General features: G+C 38.8%; 1 protein-coding gene across 1 annotated transcript in view; it reads left to right on the forward strand.

Moving 5' to 3' along the window:
- Positions 1-729: 729 nt before the first annotated feature.
- The window catches only part of LOC101907471 (ATP-binding cassette sub-family C member 4-like), a gene marked incomplete at its 5' end in the record, with an annotated part of 69,753 nt that continues 44,717 nt past the window's right edge, over positions 730-25,765 (forward strand). Inside the window, 6 exons of the mRNA XM_024989120.2 lie at positions 730-826; positions 3,984-4,193; positions 5,417-5,557; positions 6,349-6,386; positions 6,779-6,873; positions 10,414-10,560. Coding sequence (XP_024844888.2) covers positions 730-826; positions 3,984-4,193; positions 5,417-5,557; positions 6,349-6,386; positions 6,779-6,873; positions 10,414-10,560 — 728 coding nt within the window. The remainder of the gene's footprint in view (positions 827-3,983; positions 4,194-5,416; positions 5,558-6,348; positions 6,387-6,778; positions 6,874-10,413; positions 10,561-25,765) is intronic.

Below are 25,765 nucleotides of genomic sequence, written 5' to 3' on the forward strand. Positions count from 1 at the left end.
CTCTTCTCCCATTCCTGTGTAGTGATGAAACAGTGTTTTAGTTCAGTCAGGTTTTGTAATCTCAATACTGATCAGTTGTTTATCATCATGAAACATGTAAATAATTGATGAGTTTTTTGAGAAAAAAAAAAAAACTAGCTGTTGGTGCCTCCTTCACTGTACTGGTTTGTAGAATTTTTTTTTTAATTTTATTTATTTTTAAACTTTACAATATTGTATTGGTTTTGCCAAATATTGAAATGAATCCGCCACAGGTATACATGTGTTCCCCATCCTGAACCCTCCTCCCTCCTCCCTCCCCATACCATCCCTCTGGGTTGTCCCAGTGCACCAGCCCCAAGCATCCAGTATCGTGCATCGAACCTGGACTGGCAACTCGTTTCATACATGATATTATACATGTTTTGATGTCATTCTCCCAAATCTTCCCACCCTCTCCCTCTCCCGCAGAGCCCATAAGACTGTTCTATACATCAGTGTCTCTTTTGCTGTCTCATATACAGGGATTTTTGAACAGAGCTGGATTCAGGTTTGCTGCTGATGAATTTGAGCACTTAGTCAGATTTATTGATTTATATTGGTACTTAGTTTGTATTATTTATTTGGTATTTAAACCATGGATCTTCAACTCCTGTGTTTTCTTTGTCTCATTATGTTTTCAAAATATATGTTTTCAGTTGGAAGCACCCCCATTCATGTTTTTACATACTGTATCTTTTACGTTTGTAGGTGTATTTGCCAAGTCTTGCATGAGAAGATCACAATCTTAGTGACTCATCAGTGGCAGTACCTGAAAGATGCAAGTCAAATTCTGTTACTGGAAAAGGTAAGTAATTTCTAGAAGTCTGTGATACTTGCTGACACTCAGGTGTGTTGAAGGCCAGGCCTCCCAACAGGTCACTCTCCTGGATTAATCGTAAATGCCCTCTTCTTCCTCAGTTGTACACTCCCTTCTTCTCAGAACTGGTGGTATTTGAAGATGAATCCAAAGGCCTGTAGAAATGTCACTATTAAACTCTAAGCCACATAAAGCTTAAAGTGTATAGAAGTACAATTACAAGGCTACTGAATCATCACTGTTCTAGTGAAATTGTTAAGGATAATGATGCAAAGTTATTTAGAACTTTTTGTTTTCCTTTTCCAGGATTTAAGTCAAATTGTATTATTTGGAAATTAGAGATACTAAGACCTGTTTGTATCCACATGATTGTCATGCAGTTTGCCTGAAGAGCATCTTCCATTAGTACAGGAAACAAGGTTGGGTAGCCAAGCACCTGGGTCAGAGACACCCTCTCTGCTGGTGTTGCCAGTCACTGGTCTCCCTGCCCAGGTCTCTACGTGTCCAATACGTGTGGGAGCCTGTGCAGCAGGAGGACAAGGCCCTGCCCTCACGGGGCTCCTGTTCTTATGGGGACAGTTATGACAAAGAAGGTGACATCCTGGCTGCCTCCCTGAGGAGCTGGTGCCTCACGGGGTCTGAGTGACATGAAGGAGGGGGCCATGCTGTCACCTGGGAGAGGGAATCTGAGGCAGGGGGGTCTTAAGGAAGGAGCTGACCTGGCAGGTTGGAGGAACGTCAGGAAGACCAGCATGTCTGAGGATAGTGAGCAGGGGGATGTGGAGGGACCTGGTCTCTGAGCAATGCGAAGTGAGCCCAGAAGTGAAATGGAAGCCTTGGATGGCCCAGAGCAGAGGAGGATATGGTCTGATGTGGGATTTAAAAGATTCCTCTGACGGTCACTGGAGAGGTGACAGCAGAAGCAGTTACAAGGCTTAGTAAAGCTGAGAAGACGGAAGTGTGGGCTCAGGCTAGAGTATCAGTTTCTAAAGCAGCTGTAACAAAGTACTACAAACTGGGTGACTTCAAACAACAGAAATGTTCTAAATTCTCCAAGCTAGGCTTCAACAGGACATGAACTGAAAACTTCCAGATGTTCATGATGTATTTAGAAAAGGCAGAGGAACCAGAGATCAAATTGCCAACATCTGTTGGATCATAGAAAAAATAAGAGAGTTCCAGAAAAACATTTACTTCTGCTTTATTGACTACACTAAAGCCTTTGTGTAGATCACAACAAACTGTGGAAAATTCTTCAAGAGATGGAAATACCAGACCACCTGACCTGCCTCCTGAGAAATCTGTAATCAGGTCAAGAAGAAACAGATAGAACTGGACACAGAACAGCAGACTGATTCCAAATGAGGAATGGAGTACGTCAAGACTTTATATTGTCACCTTATATATTTAACTTCTATGCCGAGTACAGTATGTGAAATACTGGATGAAGCACAAGCTGGAGTCAAGATTGCCAGGAGATTTATCAATAACTTTAGATATGCAGATAACAACACCCATATGGCAGAAAGCAAAGAAGAACTAAAGAGTCATTCTCTTGATGAAAGTGAAAGAGGAGAGTGAAAAAGCCGGCTTAAAATTCAACATTCAAAAAACGAAGATCATGGCATCCAGTCCCATCACTTTATGGCAAATAGATGGGGAAACAAAGGAAACAGTGACAGACTTTATTTTTTTTTTTTGGCTCCAAAATTACTGCAGATGGTGACTGCACCCATGAAATTAAAAGACACTTGCTCTTTGGAAGAAAAACTATGACCAAACTAGATAGCGTTTTAAAAAGCAGAGACATTACTTTCCCACCAAATGTCCATCTAGTCAAAGCTACGGTTTTTCCAGTAGTCATGTATGGATGTAAGAGTTGGACCATAAAGAAAGCCGAGCACCGAAGAATTGATGCTTTTGAACTATGGTGTTAGAAAGGACTCTTGAGAGTCCTTTGAATTACAAAGAGATCCAACCAGTCAATTCTCAAGGAAATCAGTCCTGAATGTTCATTGGAAGGAATGTTGCTGAAGCTAAAGCTCCAATACTTTGGCCTCCTGTAATGAAGAACTGACTCATTGGAAAAGGCCCTGATTCTGATAAAGATTGAAGGCGGGAAGAGAAGGTGATGACAGAGGATGTGATGGTTGGATGGCCATCACTGACTCAATGAACATGAGTTTGAGTAAACTCCAGGAGTTGGTGATGGACAGGGAGGTTTAGCATGCTGCAGTCCATGGGGTCTCAGAGAGTCAGACACGACGGAACGACTGAACTGAATTGAACTCAAGGGAGAGAAACTAAAGTAAAATGTCATGAATTTTCAAAGAACTTAATTAGATTCCCAGTGGCTTAAGCAGTTTCCTGATCTGAGGAGGCCTGGTTATCTGTATGTGATTGGTTGTTTTTAAGTAAGCCTCTCAAATTTGAGCTCACTGATTCTGGGTTAGGTTTTGGTTTGCTGGCAAGGCTTTAGAACCACTCCCGTGTCATGGCCTTCTTGTTTAATGACTTGAACAGAAAGAATATTGAATTTGAAGTTGGGAACTTTCTGAGTTTGTGGGGAAGTTATAAAGACAATGAAGACACAGCTTACTGATTCTCTGTCCAGAGCTACTTCTTACAGGTCTTGTTCCAGCTGAACACATGCTACTGGAAGTGACATGGTCAGCAAAGATTTGATGAGTGACTTTTACCTATGCAGATGAGCTTGTGCTCACCTCTGTGTCAGTCTTAAGTTTGTTTCCTGGAATATCTTCTCCAATTGACTGTTTTTTTAAAAATTCTGTTTCTCACATGAAGTTTATCTGAATTGTCTTAAAAAAACTACTGATACTTCTACTGACATCTACAGTTTTTGCTTCCCTAAGTGTATACAGCAGTTATCTCAATGGCCTCCATTTTTAATACATAAGTACACATTTCTTTCATATCTGCCAGCACCGTACACAGTATTTGGTTTGGCAGAGGACAGAAGGCTTGTACTGAAATAGATTTGTGAACCATAATTCCGGACCTAAAAAATATTTTCTTAAAAAAGTTATAGTTTAATACCAGTTAACTTTTCTTGATTAGTATTTAAATTAGATTAGTATTATCTAATGCAAGTACATTCCTCTCAAGTTTAAAATTTTTATTTTAGGGTGAAATGGTGCAAAAAGGGACTTATGCTGAGTTACTGAAATCCGGGGTAGATTTTGCTTCCCTTTTAAAGAAGGAGAATGAGGAGGCTGAACCATCTCCGGTTCCTGAATCTCCCACTATGAGGACTCAGACCTCCTCCGAGTCTTCAGTTCAGTCTCAACAGTCTTCCACACCCTTGTTGAAAGATGCAGCTGCAGAAGACCAAGATGTGAGTTTCTCATTCTGCAACATTCTGCTCTGTCCGCTTTTGATGGCCATTCAGTCTTCTCCTCTCATGATATCTTTGTCTCAAAGTAAATACGTTTCCAGGGCCTTATTCCATGGAACCAGTAGAATTAAATTGCTCTCTGACCAGGGTTATCCTTTGGGTATAGGATGATGAATCTTATCAAGATCAGTAGTGGGTACACTGCTATGAATTTCTGGGTGTATGTTTATAATGGCTCCCAGCTTCCCTTTTACATCCAGAGGCTTACTATGAAGACCCTCTCCTATCAAATCCTGCTGTGACCATATTAAATCAGCTATTTTCCCCACATATTGGAATGTTCTGGCACTGCAGATGACTGATTGTCGTATTCTGCCTTGCTGTCAGAAGGTTTGTGATAGACCAGAGATAACGTGTGCTAAGGATTTGACACACAGCAGACACTGATTAGTCCCTCACATTCCACACTCAGGAATCACTGAAATTCAGGAACCACATAGATTCAGATCATATGCTGTCCTCCTGCTGTCCAAACTCACCTTACTCAAACTTGTTGTGTGAACTCAGCTTATTGTATTTGACTAGTATTTTGAGGACCAGCTATGTTTTATGTTTTCATCATTGAATGACACAAGTCATCTAGAGGGATACATTAACTACATTATCATTTTATGTGTTATTTTGGAACAAACTTCTGCATTCATGTTTGAATTGGATATGTTTTACGTGTGCTGAAAGTCATAATATCCTATTTTTATTCTTTAGTCATATAATTTATATTTTAATTGAAGTACAACTGCTTTACAATGTTGTGTTGCTTTCCACTCTGCAATGAAGTGAATCCACTCTATGTATACATATATCCCCTCCCTCTTGGACTTCCTTTCCCCCCTACACCCCTGTCCCAAACGTCTAGACATCACAGAGCACCGCTACTTTAAGCAAAGCCACAGAACAATGAATAACCTTGTGCAAATGATATTTCCTTATTTCTAATAGATTACTAGAAGTAATATGGCTAGGTCCAAGAGTCAATGCATATATGGTTTGGTGAGATATTTCCATACCCTGTCCATAGGAGATGGACTATCTTGCACTCCTACCAGCATGTGAGGTGTGTCTGTTTTTGCCACAGAATTGCAATTTAGGGCATTGTTGAACTTTTGTAGTTTTGTAGATAATTATTTAAAATTTTGTCTTTCACTGCCATTTTTCCCTCCAAGACTGAGAATATACAGGATACACTATCTGAGGAGAGACGTTTAGAAGGAAAAGTTGGTTTTAAGACCTACAAGAATTACTTCAGAGCTGGTGCTCACTGGTCCGTCATCATTTTCCTTGTTCTAGTAAGCATAGCAGCTCAGGTAAGTAAGGAAATTTGTTTTGGTGTGTGTCCTTAGCTTGATATTCACATACTATTTATACTGTATCTCTTTATTTAATTATTATTATGTTTATGAAGAGATTTATTTAAAAAAACTGGCTCATGAAGCTGTGGGATCTACCTGGGTGAATCTGAAAGCAGAAGAGCAGGCCTGCAGGCTGGAACCTCAGGCAGGAGCTGCAGTCTTAAGGCAGAATTTCTTCCTCCTCCAGGAAGCTTCAGGTTGTGCTCTTACATCCTTCAACTGACTGGATGGGGCCCACCACATTGTTGATGGTTATTTTTACTTAAGTTGACTAGTTATAGATATGAACCACAATCCACAAAAAATACCTTCACATTAATATCTAGAGGAGTGTTTGATTAAATGACCAGAGACTGGAATGGCCAAGGTGACACAGAAAACTGACCATCACAGTACCTGTCAAGAGTCTTCCTTCAAAACCCTGAGCATTTACACTCCTACTTTTTTTTTTGACATGTACTTGGATTTTCATTCAAATATGCTATCTTTGGGTAACAAAATAAGTGAGGCTTATTGGTATGTGTTTGTGACAGAGTCTAGAAAAAAAAAAAAAAAAAGAATGCATTTTACAGATATATAACATGTCTTCCCCTGACCTCTCATCATCTGGGATGTGGGGCTTGGCACAGACCTGAGTCGGAAGGACCGTCTCCCTATTCTGGAACCTTTCCGTCTCCCATCCTAGTGAGCGGTGTGTGAGGGCTCAGTAACATCAGTGTGTGAGTGACTGTTGTTTCCTGCTCTAGGTTGCCTATATCCTGGAGGATTGGTGGCTTTTAAACTGGTGAGTGATTCCTGCTCTGATCCAAAGTGCTGTGAAGTCTACACGAAGCCTCACTTTCCCACAGGGTTGGGGGAGGGGTGGGGTTGTTCAGTCTCCTCCTCTGACCCTCATGTAGTTTCCCTGAAGAAAAATGACAGTTCCTGCTGGAATGTGACCCTCCCATGGTCTCTCTCCATGTCTTACTCTCAGAAGCTTCCTCACAGACATTTTTGAGAATTGAAAGTTGTGATACAAATGGTATCTCTATAAGGCAGAGAGACATAGGGCCTTTAGAGCTGGGAACCATTTTCTAGCATTAAATTCATCTCCTAAATCAAGGTTAATTTTTTTTTTCTGGTATATATGTACATTCTACCTGTAGCATAATATTTTTTTTCTTCCCTGTTCCATAGGGCAAATGAACAGGATACTCTGAATACCATGGCATATGAAAAAGAAAATATAACAGAGAGGGTTGATCTGGACTGGTACTTAGGAATTTTTTCAGGTAAAGCCAAATCATCTGGTCTCTTATACTAGACTCTGAGGTGCTTACAAGGAACCTGTGAGAGCAACTAGGGCTTCCAGGAGAAATTCAGAAATACCTCAGCAAATAAGAGTCTGACTTGCATTTACTCTATTAATTAATTGGAATAATTATTTTAAAAATCTACTAGAAGAAAGTGAATGAAGACTCTTAATTTGCTCTGTACTGGATGTTGGAAGTTAAACTAGAATTGAACATTCAGAAAATCAGCCACTGGAAACTGGAAACATGTCTATTCTAATGGGTTGCTTTATCTAAATCTTATTATATGGATGGACAAGGGGATTAGAAATGGATCCCCACTCTGTGGTTTGAATTTTTCCAGTTCTGTCTGAATAAGCCCTGTCTTTTATTGAACTTAGATGAATTTCTCTGGCAGCAAGGGCCCCCAAGCAAAAGCACTATTTCCTTGCAGGTATACAAACTCCCCTTTGCCACACTGCTCATTCCATGGGCTTCACCAATTACTTAAGAGAGAAGCTAAGTAGGGAGAAATCCAATGTCTGGGAATTAATTAGGATTCCTTCTTTCTTACCTTGAGATCGCAATGTTATTACACCTCCAATTGTGTGATTAATTTAACATCTGGCTTGCCAGACTAATATTAATGTGGCTCTGTTTTCACAACAGTGCCTAGAATATGTGTAGCATTGCATACTTTCAAAAGGAAATACTCATCTAAAATTTTAAAATATTTGCACAAGAAACATGCATACTAACTTTCTGCAAAGATAGAGTGAATTAGATCTTTGTAAGAACCCACTCATAGAAATTTGTTATTTCTTTTGTTGATCACTTGCTAAAAAACCTAAATCCATTATTTGTTTACCTTCTGAATTGGTGGACTGTGGGGGCTTAAAGGAAGAAGGAAAAGATTCTGTTGTATATTCATTTTGGATAGTGGGCTAAGGCAAATGCCTGTTGATGGAATTCAGGAATTCGAACAGCTTCCAGAGTTGGAATAACAGTGATGTGAAAAGCTGAAGGAGAATAAATACCTGATGGAATATTTATAACAGAAGTTATTTCCAGTTTCCTTAGTATCATGGGTTCAAGAGATGTTTGGAGGGCTATTTTAATTTTTATATGCATAGTAAATACTCATTTATGTCATTAATAAAACAAATTTCAATAATTATGTGCATTTGCAAATGCTTTTTGTTTCTATAAAAAATGAGAATAGATGCTCTTTTAGGTTAATTATCTTGTGTTAAGATATAATTTGTATTTTCATGCAGTTCAACTATTTAAGACATTTTCTACTTGCAACTTAGTATGGTATTTTCCTATTTTTTAAAGCTACTGGGTATTTTGTTCAATGAAGTGAAATAATTTCTCCTGTTTCCTGTTAATTCACATGCTGGTACCAAAGCATACCACAATTTCACGTTATGGAAAATTTTGTAAATAGTGAGATTGAAACATGGAGAAAGAACGATTAACTACTTTTTATAATTAATTTTTCTTCTGAGTTTTTATTCAGTTCAGTTCAGTCACTCAGTCGTGTCTGATTCTTTGCAACCCCATGAATTGCAGCATGCCAGGCCTCCCTGTCCATCACCAACTCCTGGAGTTCACCCAAACTCATGTCCATCAAGTCAGTGATGCCATCCAGCCATCTCATCTTCTGTTGTCGCTTCTCCTCCTGCCACCAATTCCTCCCAGCATCAGTCTTTTCCAATGAGTGATCTCTTTGCATGAGGTGGTCAAAGTATTGGAGTTTCAGCTTTACAATCAGTCCTTCCAAAGAACACCCCCGACTGATCTCCTCTAGAATGGACCGGTTGGATCTCTTTGCAGTCCAAGGGACTCTCAAGGGTCTTCTCCAACACCGCAGTTCAAAAGCATCAATTCTTCAGCACTCAGGTTTCTTCACAGTCCAACTCTCACATCCATACATGACTACTGGAAAAACCATAGCCTTGACTAGATGGACCTTTGTTGGCAAAGTAATGTCTCTGCTTTTGAATAGTTTTTATTAGAACTTGCAAATTGAGTTTGGAAAGCCTAGAATGAAATTTGTAAAAGGCAGAGGAACCAGATATCAAATTGCCAACATCTGCTGGCTCATGGAAAAAGCAAGAGAGTTCCAGAGAAATATCTATTTCTGCTTTATTGACTATGCCAAAGCCTTTGGCTATGTGGATAACAAAAAACTGGAAAATTCTGAAAGAGATGGGAATACAGACCATCTGACCTGCCTCTTGAGAAACCTATATGCAGGTCAGGAAGCAACAGTTAGAACTGGACATGGAACAACAGACTGGTTCCAAATAGGAAAAGGAGTACATCAAGGCTGTATATTGTCACCCTCCTTATTTAACTTATATGCAGAGTATGTCATGAGAAACTCTGGGCTGGAAGAAGCACAAGCTGGAATCAAAATTGCTGGGAGGAATATCAATAACCTCAGATATGTAGATGACACCACCCTTATGGCAGAAAGTGAAGGGGAACTAAAAAGCCTCTTGATGAAAGTGAAAGAGGACAGTGAAAAAGTTGGCTTAAAGCTCAACATTCAGAAAATGAAGATCATGGCATCTCGTCCCATCACTTCATGGGAAATAGATGGGGAGAGAGTGGAAACAGTGTCAAACTTTATTTTCTGGGGGCTCCAAAATCACTGTAGATGGTGATTGCAGCCATGAAATTAAAAGACGCTTACTCCTAGGAAGAAAAGTTATGACCAACCTAGATAGCATATTGAAAACCAGAGACATTAATTTGCTAACAAAGGTCTGTCTAGTCAAGGCTATGGTTTTTCCTGTGGTCATGTATGGATGTGAGTTGGACTGTGAAGAAAGCTGAGCGCCGAAGAATTGATACTTTTGAACTGTGGTGTTGGAGAAGACTCTTTAGAGTCCCTTGGACTGCAGGAAGTTCCAACCAGTCCATTCTAGAGGAGATCAGTCATGGGTGTTCTTTGGAAAGAATGATGCTAAAGCTGAAGCTCCAGTACTTCGGCCACCTCATGCAAAGAGATCACTCATTGAAAAAGACTCTGATGCTGGGAGGGATTGGGGGCTGGAGGAAAAGGGGACGACAGAGGATGAGATGGCTGGATGGCATTCCCGACTTGATGGATAAGAGTTTGAGTGAGCTCCGGGAGTTGGTGATGGACAGGGAGGCCTGGTGTGCTGCAATTCATAGGGTTGCAAACAGTTGGACGCGACTGAGCGACTGAACTGAACTGAACTGAGAATGAAATTGTAGTTTACACTTCACTTTTTATTCACACGTGGTTTCTGTTTAGTGAAAGGAAAATACTGATTTTCATATTCTTTTTAATAAATGTCTCTTGTGAATGCACTAAACTCTTACAGAATCCATTCTATATATGTATCTAAACTTATTTCCTTCACATTCTATATATAAAATTTATATGTAAATTCTTTTTATAGTGGAAAATGCATAATATCTTTATAAACTGCTTGCTGTACTTCAGTATCGTTGAAGAAAAGGCAGAGATTTTATGTTATGAGTGACATTTCTTTATTTCAGGTTTAACTGCATCTAGTCTCCTTTTTGGTGTCACAAGATCTCTGTTGGCATTGTACATCCTTGTTAATTCTTCACAAACTTTGCACAACAAAATGTTGAAGACCATTTTGAGAGTTCCGGTATTGTTCTTTGATAGAAATCCAGCGGGTAAGTCAGACACCAATTTTCTCAGTAAATATATCTTAACACATTTAGTATTTTGCCATGTTCTAGTATTTGAAAATGGAAGAGATTCTTGGAGGAAATCACTGTGTGTGTCTATTCATTTTCTACAAAAATCTTCACTGATATTTTTCTCTTACTAGAGAAAATTTGAATATAGGTGCATATAAGCTTTTCATTTATGTGTATGGGGGAATATAAATGAATGTTCACTTAGCAGAATGATTTAGGAATCCATTTGTGTGGCTTATGAAACACCATATATTTGTTTTAAAAATGTATTTATTTTAATTGGAGGATAATTAATTTACAATATTGTGTTGGTCTTTCCATACATCAACATGAATCAGCAATGGGTGCAAATTGTCCCTTCATCCTGAACCCACCTCCCACCTCCTTCTCTACCCCATCTCTCAGGATTGCCTCAGAGTACCAGCTTGAGTGCCCTGCTTCATTCATAGAACTTGCACTTGTCATCTATTTTACATATGGCAATATACATGTTTCAATTCTATTTTCTCATATCATCCCACCCTTGCCTTCTCCCACAGAGTCCAAGAGCATGTTCTTTAGAGGCTCGGTGTCTCTTTTGCTGCCTTGCATATAGGATTGTCATTACCATCTTTCTAAATTCTACATATAGGTATTAATATTCTCTATTGGTGTTTCTCTCTCTGACTTACTTCACTCTGTATAATAGATTCCAGTTTCATCCATCTCATTTGAACTTCAGATCAGATAAGATCAGTCGCTCAGTCATGTCTGACTCTTTGCAACCCCATGAATCGCAGCATGCCAGGCCTCCCTGTCCATCACCAACTCCAGGAATTCACTCAGACTCACGTCCATCAAGTCAGTGATGCCATCCAGCCACCTCATCCTCTGTCGTCCCCTTCTCCTCTTGCCCCCAATCCCTCCCAGCATCAGAGTCTTTTCCAGTGAGTCAACTCTTCGCATGAGGTGGCCAAAGTACTGGAGTTTCAGCTTTAGCATCATTCCTTCCAAAGAAATCCCAGGGCTGATCTCCTTCAGAATGGACTGGTTGGATCTCCTTGCAGTCCAAGGGACTCTCAAGAGTCTTCTCCAACACCACAGTTCAAAAGAATCAATTCTTTGGCACTCAGCCTTCTTCAGAGTCCAACTCTCACATCCATACATGACCACAGGAAAAACCATAGCCTTGACTAGACGAACCTTTGTTGGCAAAGTAATGTCTCTGCTTTTGAATATGCTATCTGGGTTGGTCATAACTTTTCTTCCAAGGAGTAAGCGTCTTTTAATTTCATGGCTGCAGTCACCATCTGCAGTGATTTTCGAGCCCAAAAACATAAAGTCTGACACTGTTTCCACTGTTTCCCCATCTATTTCCCAGGAAGTGATGGGACCAGATGCCATGATCTTCGTTTTCTGAATATTGAGCTTTAAGCCAACTTTTTCACTCTCCTCTTTCACTTTCATCAAGAAGCTTTTTAGTTCCTCTTCACTTTCTGCCATAAGGGTGGTGTCATCTGTGTATCTGAGGTTATTGATATTTCTCCCTGCAATCTTGATTCCAGCTTGTGTTTCTTCCAGTCCAGTGTTTCTCATGATGTACTCTGCATATAAGTTAAATAAACAGGGTACAATATACAGCCTTGACGAACTCCTTTTCCTATTTGGAACCAGTCTGTTGTTGCATGTCCAGTTCTAACTGTTGCTTCCTGACCTGCATACAAATTTCTCAAGAGGCAGGTCAGGTAGTCTGGTATTCCCATCTCTTTCAGAATTTTCCATAGTTTATTGTGATCCACACAGTCAAAGGCTTTGGCATAGTCAATAAAGCAGAAATAGATGTTTTTCTGGAACTCTCTTGCTTTTTCCATGATCCAGCGGATGTTGGCATTTTGATCTCTGGTTCCTCTGCCTTTTCTAAAACCAGCTTGAACATCAGGAAGTTCACAGTGCACATATTGGTGAAGCCTGGCTTGGAGAATTTTGAGCATTACTTTACTAGCCTGTGAGATGAGTGCAATTGTGTGGTAGTTTGAGCATTCTTTGGCATTGCCTTTCTTTGGGATTGGAATGAAAACTGACCTTTTCCAGGCCTGTGGCTGCTGCTAAGTTTTCCAAATTTGCTGGCATATTGAGTGCAGCACTTTCACAGTATCATCTTTCAGGATTTAAAGAGCTCAAATGGAATTCCATCACCTCCACTAGCTTTGTTCGTAGTGATGCTTTCTAAGGCCTAGTTGACTTCACATTCCAGGATGTATGGCTCTAGGTCAGTGATCACACCATCGTGATTATCTGGGTCATGAAGATCTTTTTTGTACAGTTCTTCTGTGTATTCTTGCCATCTCTTCTTAATATCTTCTGCTTCTCTTAGGTCCATACCATTTCTGTCCTTTATCGAGCCCATCTTTGCATGAAATGTTCCTTTGGTATCTCTGATTTTCTTGAAGAGATCCTTAGTATTTCCCATTCTGTTGTTTTCCTCTATTTCTTTGCATTGATTGCTGAAGGCTTTCTTATCTCTTCTTGCTATTCTTTGGAACTCTGCATTCAGATGTTTATATCTTTCCTTTTCTCCTTTGCTTTTCCTTCTCTTCTTTTCATAGCTATATGTAAGGCCTCCCCAGACAGCCATTTCACTTTTTTGCATTTCTTTTCCATGGGGATGGTCTTGATCCCTGTCTCCTGTACAATGTCACGAACCTCATTCCATAGTTCATTAGGCACTTTGTCTATCATATCTAGGCCCTTAAATCTATTTCTGACTTCCACTGTATAATCATAAGCGATTTGATTTAGGTCATACCTGAATAGTCTAGTGGTTTTCCCTACTTTCTTCAATTTAAGCCTGAATTTGGCAATAAGGAGTTAATGGTCTGAGCCACAGTCAGCTCCTGGTCTTGTTGTTGTTGACTGTATAGAGATTCTCCATCTTTGGCTGCAAAGAATATAATCAATCTGATTTTGGTGTTGACATCTGGTGATGTCCATGTATAGAGTCTTCTCTTGTGTTGTTGGAAAAGGGTGTTTTTTATGACCAGTGCATTTTCTTGGCATTTGAACTTACTAAAATGAATTTTTTTTGAGCTGAGTAATATTCTATTGTGTATATGTATCATAACTTCCTTATCCATTTGTGTGTCGATGAACATCTAGGTTGCTTTCATGTCCTAGGTATTATAAACAGTGCTGTAAAGTACATTGGGGTGCATGTGTCTCTTTCAATTCTGGTTTCCTCAGTGTGTATGCCCAGCAGTGGGATTGTTGGGTCATATGGCAATTCTATATCCAGTTTTTTAAGTAATGTCCACACTGTTCTCCATAGTGGCTGTACTAGTTAGCGTTCCCACCAAAAGAGTAAGAGGGAAATACCCTATATTTGATGTAAACATATTTAAATGTCCTAGACTAGTTGCTAAAACATGGACTCTTAAATAGCATTGTTAGGTTGTCCCATATGAAGAACCTTCTTACAAGTAATCTCCCTATAAGACACAGACTATATGTTTCTTTCTTTCATTGCCCTTTCATTCCTGGAATCACACAGCTCTGGCATGTTCTCCAACTATGAGGTTTTCCTAATAAGGTAATGACTTCCAATTACATATAAGAGGCTTTGTGTTACCTAACAGGTGAATCTTCAATAGTAGTTTTCGAATATGAGTGTCCCTGGAGGTTTACCAGTGGTTGATGCCTCCACCTTGAGGCCTTTCACCTGTCTTTGGAAGGTATCCTCTTGACTTGGGTTTCTATGAAGAGTTAGTTCATCAGTTAATTGGACATGCTCACTCTGTCCAGTTAATTAGATTTGTGCTGAGGCCCAGGGCAGCTTTGTTTTTGCAGGTGATGATTGACAGGACCTGCTGTGGCACGGAGGTGGGCTGGAGGGAGGATGGACATAGTCTTGGACTGGCCATAAAAAGTCGTGTGACCAAGCCCAAAGCAAGTGCATACTATTTGGGCAGTCAAATATCAAAGCACGATATTGTCATGATATAAGTATGGACTGTGGAGCCACCTTCCTAGGTTCAGTTCCGGTGCTAGTTGCTAATTGTGATAGTTGATTGTAGTTATGTTAACACTTATGTGTTAATTTCTCTGTGTCATAGTTTTCTCACCTGTAAAATAGAGATGGTGTTCATATCTACCATATCACAATACCATGGAAATTAAACAGGTTAATACATTCAGAGGGCTTAGCACATGGTTAGTGCCTAATGAACCTTAGTGATGATGATGACATGGTGTCTGGGAACTTTGTCTTCTGTGGGATGGGAATAACGGCTGCCCTCTTTGTTTCATAAGACTTTTGTGAGAATTAAATAAGACTGTTTAGGGTAGTATCCTGTGCAGATTTATTCAGCACTTGTTTAGTTCAGGCACTGGATAAAACACAGGTAACAACCTGAAAAGGCCCACACAGATCTTGTCTTACTATGATACTGTAGAGAGAAAGTGATTGGAGGAGTCTATGCTATTATGGCTGTGAAGTTGTTACACTTTGTCAGTTAATTGAAAAACTACAGTCATAAAGTTTGGAGCATTAAGTGGAACTGGATTTCTTTCATCACAGCTTCTGAGTGCTCATGACCACAGTTAACCAGGCTTTTCATGTTCAAGACCTGTAGACTTCTCCACATGCTGATTCATTTATTTTTCAAGGATTTGGGACCAAGTTTAAATCTTTGAGGTTGCTCATCTTAGAGCAGCCAGCACACTCGTGTTTATCTTGCTTCCTTCTCCTTGTGTCTCTCAGCAGGACTTAATTCTTTCAAGAAAATAGAAGCCCAAATAAGTACTGCAAAGACAGGCCTAGTTTTCCCAAAAGGTTTAGGGGCCAAAAATTATTTATTTGCTCTTTTAATGATGGGTTAAATTAAAATCCTTTTTATAGTTTATTTTCAAAAGTAGAATTTGTAATAAATTATTTGTGGTGGACTTTCTTGTATGTGATGGCACGAAGAGCAAACCACATATAGTGGTTCTCTGGAAGTTGCAGTTCATAGATCCAGACTATTCAAGCTTCCAAGTTCTGTTGTCTGTCAATCAAGGAAATGAAACAGTTAAACAACTAATATGTTTCCCTGGGGGTTATTTATGCTTTAAAGTTATGTGGGTTAAATATTTGATATCTGATAGTAGCTTTACCTCACAAACTTAGGCCTTTATCAAGTAAAGAGGAGGAATTCATCCATTTTAAAACATCAGTAGACGTTTAAAAACTATTATTGGACAGAGAGTTTGGATGCAGGTGAAGATGCTGTGACGTCCAGGTTCTACTGAAACATAGCTGTGGAAGAGCTGTGCCAGTCACTTTTCTTCTCTTGGCCTCAGGTTTTAACATGTAAGAAGTGGGGACCTTTCCATTCTATTGGTCATCTACTAGTTGTTATTTGTAGACCCAAGCACTAGAGAAAAAGTTCCCGTCTTCAAGGTATTTGAAAACATAAATAATTGCAGACAACGGATTGATTCTTTTTTTTTTTTTAATGTCATGCCAATATTCTATGATTCCATATAGAAAAGATGCAGATCCAAAATTTAATATAGCTGTAGATTGGAGATTTCAATTCACATGTATATACAACACAGACACTTATAAGCATAGCCCTGTGGTGTATTTCTTTTTCATAGTCAATTACAAAAGTTGTTGCCCTTATTTTCAAAAAATTGCTAAAAACTATTCTGGAACTTAAAGATGAAATGTTTTCAAAATGAAATCATACCAGTGGGAATGTGAGAGGAATTTAGGAAATAAAACTGATTTAAAAAAAATCATCTCTAAGCTTACAGCAAACTCAGCTCAGTATCCAGAATCTTGCTGATACTGAAATGCTTTCTTGAGCCACCAGGGACAATCTAGGTGCTAAAGGTCATCTCAGAAAGTGTGTTAGGGAAAGAAGAGGGAAGCCAGCACTTTCACTGTTGCCCTTGGTAATCTCTACGCACACTTGTCTCTGGGCCTTTTAGAAGCATGTTACAAATGTTTTGACAGTAGGCTGAACATAAGCAATGCTATTTCCTTCATAAATAATGTTGTCATGAAACTAACTGTGATCTGTTGAATGTTTTTTTCATTCTTGGTAGCCAGGATTAATTTTCAGAAATTTTTCCCTTAGGTGAAACTCCAATATATAGGAAAAAAGATGGCAAGCTTCCAAGTACAGTTTGAGTGGAAATTTATTAAGAGGTTGTTGAGTACAAAGCTATTATAAAATCAAGTTCTGTGTTCTGGAAGTATTTTCCTTTCCTTTCTTTTTTTACAACTGCATTTTAATGGATTGTATCCCATGGGATTAGTTTTCATTCCAATCCCAAAGAAGGGCAATGCTAAAGAATGTTCAAACTACGGTACTATTGCACTCATTTCATATGCTAGCAAATAAATAAATACTAAGTCGCTTCAGTCATGTCCGACTCTGTGCGACCCCATAGACGGCAGCCCACCAGGCTTCCCCATCCCTGGGATTCTCCAGGCAAGAACACTGGAGTGGGTTGCCATTTCCTTCTCCAATGCATGAAAGTTAAAAGTGAAAGTGAAGTCGCTCAGTCGTGTCCAACTCTTAGTGACCCCATGGACTGCAGCCTACCAGGCTCCTCCATCCATGGGATTTTCTAGGCAAAAAGCATATGCTCAAATCCTTTGAGCTAGAACAACTGACCAAGAATTAATCTCCAAAATATACAAGCAGCTCAGGTACCAAAAAAGCAAACAACCTAATCAAAAAGTAGACTGAAGACCTAAACAGACATTTCTCCAAAGAAGATATATAAATGGCTAATAAACACATGGAAAGATGCTCACCCTTGGTCATTATTAGAGAAATGCAAATCAAAACCAAAATGAGGTGTCATCTCAATTCGGTCAGAATGGCCATCACCCAAAAGTCCACAAACGATAAATGCTGGAGAGGCTGTGGAGAAAAGGGAACCCTGTTGCACTGTTGGTGCAAATATAAACTGATACAGCCATTATAGAAGACAATATTGTTGTTGCTGTTCAGTCATTCACTCGTGGCTGACTCTTTGTGACCCCTGGCAGCACTCCAGGCTTCCTGTCCATCACCAACTCCCAGAGCTTACTTAAACACATGTCCATTGAGTTGGTGCTGCCATCCAACCATCTCATCCTCTGTCCTCCCCTTCTCCTCCTGCTTTCAGTCTTTCCCAGCATCAGGGTCTTTTCCAATGAGTCAGTTCTTCACATCAGGTGGCCAAAGTTTTGGAGTTTCAGCTTCAGCATCAGTCGTTCCAAGGAATATTCAGGACTGATTTCCTTTAGGATTGACTGGTTTAATCTTCTTGCAGTCCAAGGGACTCTCGAGAGTCTTCTCCAACACCACAGTTGAAAAGCATCAATTCTTCACTGCTAAGCCTTCTTTATGCCCCCAACACTCATATCCCTACATGACTATTGGAAAAACCATAGCTTTGGCTAGGTAGACCTTTGTTGTCAAAGTTATGTCTCTTCTTTTTAATACACTGTTTAGGTATGTCATAGCTTTTCTTCCAAGGAACAAGCATCTTTTAATTTCATGGCTGCAGTCACTGTCCATGGTGATTTTGGAGCCCAAGAAAATAAAGTGTGTCACTGTTTCCCTTGTCTCCCATCTATTTGCCAGAAAGTGATGGGACCAGGTGCCGTGATCTTTGTTTTTTGAATGTTGAGTTTTAAGCCTTGAGTTTAAGTGAAAAAGTTTTAATTTTTTTCATGCTCCTCTTTCAGTTTTATCAAGAGGCTCTTTAGTTCCTTTTCATTTTCTGCCATAAGAGTGGTATTATCTACATATCTGAAGTTATTGATATTTCTCCCAGCAATCTTGATTCCATCTTGTGCTTCATCCAGCCTGGCATTTCACATGATGTACTCTGAATATAGTTAAATAAGCAGGGTGACGATATACAGTCTTGAGGCACTCCTTTCCCAATTTGGAACCAGTCCCTTGTTCTGTGTCCAGTTCTAACTGTTGCTTCTTGACCTCCGTACAGGTTTCTCAAGAGGCAGGTCAGGTGGTCTGGTATCCCTATCTCTTTCAGAATTTTCCACAGTTTATTGTGATCCACACAGTCAAAGGCTTTGGCATAGTCAATGAAGCAGAAAAAGATGTTTTTCTGGAACTCTCTTGCTTTTTCCATGATTCAGTAGATGTTGGCAATTTGATCTCTGGTTCCTCTGCCTTTTCTAAAACCAGCTTGAACATCTGGAAGTTCATGGTTCACGTATTGCTGAAGCCTGGCTTGGAGAATTTTGAGCATTACTTTACTAGCATGTAAGATGAGTGCAATTGTGCGGTAGTTTGAGCATTCTTTGGCATTGCCTTTCTTTGGGATTGGAATGAAAACTGACCTTTTCCAGGCCTGTGGCCACTGCTGAGTTTTCCAAATTTGCTGGCATATTGAGTGCAGCACTTTCACAGCATCATCTTCCAGGATTTGAAATAGCTCAACTGGAATTCCATCACCTCCACTAGCTTTGTTTGTAGTGATGCTTCCTAAGGCCCACTTGACTTCACATTCCAGGATGTCCGGCTCGAGTTGAGTGATCACACCATTGTGATTATCTGGGTCACGAAGATCATTTTTGTACAGTTCTTCTGTGTATTCTTGCCACCTCTTCTTAATATCTTCTGCTTCTGTTAGGTCCACACCATTTCTGTCCTTTATTGAGCCCATCTTTGCATGAAATGTTCCCTTAGTATCTCTAATTATCTTGAAGAGATCTCTAGTCTTTCCCATTCTATTGTTTTCCTCAATTTCTTTGCACTGATCGCTGAGAAAGTCTTTCTTATCTCTTCTTGCTATTCTTTGGGACTCTGCATTCAGATGTTTATATCTTTCCTTTTCTCCTTTGCTTTTCACTTCCCTTCTTTTCACAGCTATTTGTAAGGCCTCCCCAGACAGCCATTTTGCTTTTTTTGCATTTGTTTTTCTTGGGGATGGTCTTGATCCCTGTCTCCTGTACAGTGTCCCAAACCTCCATCCATAGTTCATCAGGCACTCTGTCTATCAGATCTAGGCCCTTAAATCTATTTCTCACTTCCACTGTATAATCATAAGGGATTTGATTTAGGTCATACTTGAATGGTCTAGTGGTTTTCCCTACTTTCTTCAATTTCAGTCTGTATTTGGCAATAAGGAGATCATAATCTGAGCCACAGTCACCCCCACATCTTGTTTTTACTGACTATATAGAAATTCTCTGTCTTTGGCTGCAAAGATTATAATGAGTCTGATTTCGGTGTCAACCATCTGGTAGAAAATTCTCTTGTGTTGTTGGAAGAGGGTGTTTGCTATGACCAGTGCGTTCTCTTGGCAGAACTCTATTAGCCGTTGCCCTGCTTTATTCTGTACTCCAGGGCCTAATTTGCCTGTTACTCCAGGTGTTTCTTGACTTCCTACTTTTGCATTCCAGTCCCCTATAATGAAAAGGACATCTTTTTTGGGTGTTAGTTCTAGAAGGTCTTGTAGGTCATCATAGAACTGTTCAACTTCAGCTTCTACAGCGTTTCTTGTTAAAGGGTATTTAGTAATTTGAAATTTTAACTTTACAAAAATCTATAATTTCCCCTACTAATTTTAGAAAGCAAGTTTGAGAAGTTGGACCCGGATTGTGGGTCAACTTTAAAGGTTTCTGCCATTTCTTTTTTCTTTCTCTCTCTCTCTTTTTTTTCAGTTGGCCCTCCCTGGTAGCTCAGATGTTAAAAACTCTGCCTGCAGATTACAGTCCATGGAGTCACGAAGAGTGGGACGGGACTGAGTGACTAATGCACAGCACTTTCATAGTTGATTTACAATATATCAGATATATAGTGGAGTGATTCAGTTATATATACATATATAAAATATGTACATGTATGTATCTTTTTAAGATTCTTTTCCATTATAGGTTATTAGAAGTTATTGAATATAGATCCCTGTGCTATATATAGTAGGTCCTTTCTGTTTACCTATTTTATGTACGGTACTCTTTATCTGTTAATATCAGATTCCCAATTTATTCCTTCCTTCCCTTTTCCCTTTGGGAACCATAAAATTTGTTTCCTATGTTTGTTAGTCCATTCCTGCTTTTTAAATAAGTTCATTTGTGTCATATTTTAGATTCCACATGTAAGTGGTACCATTCAGTATTCATTTTTCTCTGTATGACTTCACTAAGTTCACTTACTTCATCTATGTTGCTGCAAATGTCATTATTTCATTGTTCTTTATGGTTGGGTAATATTCCATTGTGTGTATGCACTGCATCTTCTTTATCCATTCATATGTCAATGAACAATTAGGTTGTTTCTATCCCTTGGATTTTATAAATAGTGTCACATATCTTTTAGAGTTATTGGATTTTCCGGATATATGCCCAGGAATGGGATTGCTAGATCATATAGTAGTTTTGGGCTTCCCTGGTGGCTCAGATGGTAAAGTATCTGTCTACAATGTGCAAGACCTGGGTTTGATCCCTGGGTTGGGAAGATTCCCTGGAGAAGGAAATGGCAACCCACTCCAATACTCTTGCCTAGAAAATCCCATGGACGGAGTAGCCTGCATAGCCTATGCAGGCTACTCAGTCCATGGGGGTCTAGTTTTTAAAGAAATCTCCATACTGTTTTCCAAAGTGGCTATATCAATTTACATTCCCACCAATAGTGTAAGAGGGTTCCCTTTCCATCACACCCTCTCCAGCATCTATTATTTATAGACATTTTGATGACAGCCATTTTGACAGGTGTGACATAATACATTATTGTAGTTTTGATCTTCATTTGTGTAATAATTAGTGATGTTGAGAATCTTTTCATGTGCCTGTTGACCAATATATGTGTTCTTTGGAGAAATGTCTATTTAGTTCATCTCCCATTTTTCGATTGGGCTGTTTTTTCTTTTTACTGAGATGGCATATGTTCCCATCACTTCTTGGGAAATAGATGGGGAAACAGTGGAAACCGTGTCAGACTTTATTTTTGGGGGGCTCTAGAATCACTGCAGATGGTGACTGCAGCCGTGAAATTAAAAGACGCTTACTCCTTGGAAGGAAAGTTATGACCAACCTAGATAGCATATTCAAAAGCAGAGACATTACTTTGCCAACAAAGGTTCATCTAGTCAAGGCTATGGTCATGTATGGATGTGAGAGTTGGACTGTGAAGAAGGCGAGTGCCGAAGAATTGATGCCTTTGAACTGTGGTGTTGGAGAAGACTCTTGAGAGTCCCTTGGACTGCAAGGAGATCCAACCAGTCCATTCTGAAGGAGATCAGCCCTGGGATTTCTTTGGAAGGAATGATGCTAAAGCTGAAACTCCAGTACTTTGGCTACCTCATGCGAAGAGTTGACTCATTGGAAAAGACTCTGATGCTGGGAGGGATTGGGGACAGGAGGAGAAGAGGACAACAGAGGATGAGATGGCTGGATGGCATCACTGACTCGATGGATGTGAGTCTGAGTGAATTCCGGGAGTTGGTGATGGACAGGGAGGCCTGGCATGCTGCGATTCATGGGGTTGCAAAGAGTCGGACACAACTGAGTGACTGAATTGAACTGAACTGAACTGAATTTATATTCTGGAAATTAATTTTTCATCAATCTCATCACTTGCCAATATTTTGTCCTATTCAGTAGGTTGTTTTTCATTTTGTTGATGATTTCCTTTGTTTTGAAAAAGTCTTTAATTAGATTCCATTTGTTTATTTTTGCTTTTGTTTCCATTACTCTAGGAGATGGATCTAAAATATATTGACAAATTTATATCAAAGAGTGTTCTGCCTCAGGTATCCTCTAAGAGTTTTATGTTAGCCATATTGATTCTTCCAATTCAAGAATACAGTATATCTTTTTGTTTGTGTGGTTTTCAGTTTATTTTATCAGTGTCTTATAGATTTTGCCTCCTTAGGTAGATTTTTTCCCAGGTTTTTGGTTATTATTTTGATCCTATGGTATATGGAATTGTTTCCTTAATTTTCCTTTCTGATACTTTTTTATTAGTGGATAGAATTGCAGCAGATTTCTGTATCTTTATTTTGTATCCTGGAACTTTACCAAATTCATTGATTAGCTCTAGTAGTTTCCTAGTGTCATCATTATGATTTTTGTTGTTATCTGCAAATGATTAACAGTTTTACTTCATCCTTTCTAATTTGGGTTCCTTCTTTTTTCTTTTTCTTTCCTGATTGCTTAGCTAGGCCTTCTAAAACTGTGTTGAATAAGAGTAGTGAGAGTGAACATCCTTGTCTTGTTCCTGATCTTAGAGGAAAGGCTTTCAACTTTTCACCATTGACTATGATATTAGATGTGGGTTTGTTATATATGGCCTTTATTATGTTGAGGTATGTTCCTTCTATGGCCACTTTCTGGGGAGTTGGTTGTTTGTTTGTTTGTTTTTTATCATGAATGGGTGTTGAGTTTTATCAAAGGCTTTCCCTACATGTATTGAGATGATCATATGGTTTTTATTCTTTAATTTGTTAATATGATGTATCACACTGATTGATTTATGGCTATTGAAAAATTCTTCCATGCCTGAGATAAATCCCACTTGATTATGTTGTATAATCTTTTTAATGGATTATTGGAGCTAATTTGCTAGCAATTTTTTCTTTTTGAATTAGTGTTTTTTTTTTTTTTTCCTAACTATTCTGTATTGAGGTATAGCTGATTAATGATGTGATAGTTTCAGCTGCATTGGAGAAGGAAATGGCCACCCACTCCAGTGTTCTTGCCTGGAGAATCCCAGGGATGGGGGAGCCTCATGGGCTGCCGTTTATGGGGTCACACAGAGTCGGGCATGACTGAAGTGACTTAGCAGCAGCAGCAGTTTCAGCTGAACATTATCTGCTAGAATTTTGTTGAGGATTTTTGCATCTATGTTTATGAGTGATATTGTCTTGTAATTTTCTTTTTTTGTGATATCTTTGTCTTGTTTTATTATAAGGGTGATGGTGGCTTCATAGAACAAGTTCAGAATTGTTTTTTACTTTGCAGTTTTTTTCTGGATTAGTTTCAGAAAGATGGGTGTTTATTCATCTCTAAATATTTGTTAGAATTTGCCTGTGAAGCAGCTGATCCTGGACTTTTGTTTGTAGGAGTTTTAAAATTACTGATTCATCTTCATTACTGGTAATTATCTGTTCATATTTTCTATTTCTTCCTGTTTCAGTTTTGTGAAATTGTACGTTTCTAAGAATTTTTCTACTTTATTGATGTATAGTTGCTTGTAGTAGTTTTATGATCCTTTGTATTTCTGTGGCATCAGTTACAATTTCCCCTTTTTCATTTCTGATTAATTTGAGCTTATTTTCTTGTTGAGTCAGCCAAAGGCTTATCAATTTTGTTTATCTTTAAAAATAAACACAAGCTTTTGGTTTCATTGGTCTTTTCTATTTCTTTTTAATCTTGATTTCATTTATTTCTGCTCTGATATTTGTGATTTTTTTCTTCTAATAACAACGAGTTATCATTTGGGTTTTGTTTGTTCTTCTTTGTCTAGTTGCTTTAGGTGTAAGGTTAGTTTATTTATTTGAGATATTTCTTGTTTCCTGAGGTAAGGTTGTATCACTATAAACTTCCCTCTTAGAACTGCTTTTGCTATGTCCCAGAAGTTTGTATTGTCATTTTTTGGTTACAGTTTGTTTTTGTTTTTATTAGTATTTGTCTCCAGTTATTTTTTTATTTTCTCCTTGATTTCTTCAATGATCCATTGTTAGTTTAGTAGCATATTGTTTACCCTCCACTTGTTTGTGGTTTTTAATAATTTTATTTTTCTTGTAGTTGATTTCTAATCTCATAATGTTATGGTCAGAAAAGACGGTTGGTATGATTTCAGTTTTCTTAAATTTACTAAGGCTTGCTTTGTGGCTCAACAAGTGATCAATCCTAGAGAATGTTTCATGTGCACTTGAGAAGAATGTGCATTCTGTTGCTTTTGGATGGAATGCTCTGTAAATACAATGTACATTGGTTTAATGTGTTATTTAAGGCCTGTGTTTCCTTATTGATTTTCTATCTGGATGATCTATTGATGTAAGTGGGGTGTTAAAGTCCCCTACTGCTATTGTGTTACTGTCAATTTCTTCCTTCATGCCTGTTACTATTTTCCTTATATATTGAGGTGTTTTTATGTTGGGTGCATATATATTTATAATTGTTAGATCTTAGATTGACCTCTTAATAATTATGTAATCTCCTTCTTTGTCTCTTTAAGTGTCTTTATTTTAAAACCTATTTTGTTCTAAGTATTGCTACTCCTGCTTTCTTTTGATTTCTATTTATGTGAAGTATATTTAACCATCCCTTCACTTTCAACTGGTATGTGTCTCTAGATCTGAAATGAGTTTTTGTAGGCAGCATATATATAGGTCTTGTTTTTGTATCCAGCAAACCAGTCTTTGTCTTTTGGTTGAAGCATTTAGTCTGTTTACATTTAAAGTAATTATCAATATGTAAATTGCCAATATGCACTGGATCATGGAAAAAGCGAGAGAGTTCCAGAAAAACATCTATTTCTGCTTTATTGACTATGCCAAAGCCTTTGACTGTGTGGATCACAATAAACTGTGGAAAATTCTGAAAGAGATGGGAATACCAGACCACCTGACCTGCCTCTTGAGAAACCTGTATGCAGGTCAGGAAGCAACAGTTAGAACTGGACATGGAACAACAGACTGGTTTCGAATAGGAAAAGGAGTACGTCAAGGCTGTATATTGTCAACCTGCTTATTTAACTTATATGCAGAGTACATCGTGAGAAACCCTGGGCTGGAAGAAGCACAAGTTGGAATCAAGATTGCCGGAAGAAATATCAATAACCTCAGACATGCAGATGACACCACTGTTATGGCAGAAAGTGAAGAGGAGCTAGAAAGCCTCTTGATGAAAGTGAAAGAGGAGAGTGAAAAAGTTGGCTTAAAATTCAACATTCAGAAAACGAAGATCATGGCATCTGGTCCCATCACTTCATGTGAAATAGATGGGGAAACAGTGGAAACCGTGTCAAACTTTTTTTGGGGGGGCTCCAAAATCACTGCAGATGGTGACTACAGCCATGAAATTAAAAGACGCTTACTCCTTGGAAGGAAAGTTATGACCAACCTAAACCTAGATAGCATATTCAAAAGCAGAGACATTACTTTGCCAACAAAAGTTTGTCTAGTCAAGACTATGGTTTTTCCTGTGGTCATGTATGGATGTGAGAGTTGGACTTTGAAGAAGGCT

This window comes from Bos taurus, unplaced genomic scaffold (assembly GCF_002263795.3).
Source record: "Bos taurus isolate L1 Dominette 01449 registration number 42190680 breed Hereford unplaced genomic scaffold, ARS-UCD2.0 Leftover_ScbfJmS_2158, whole genome shotgun sequence".
Classification (NCBI taxonomy): Eukaryota; Metazoa; Chordata; class Mammalia; order Artiodactyla; family Bovidae; genus Bos; species Bos taurus.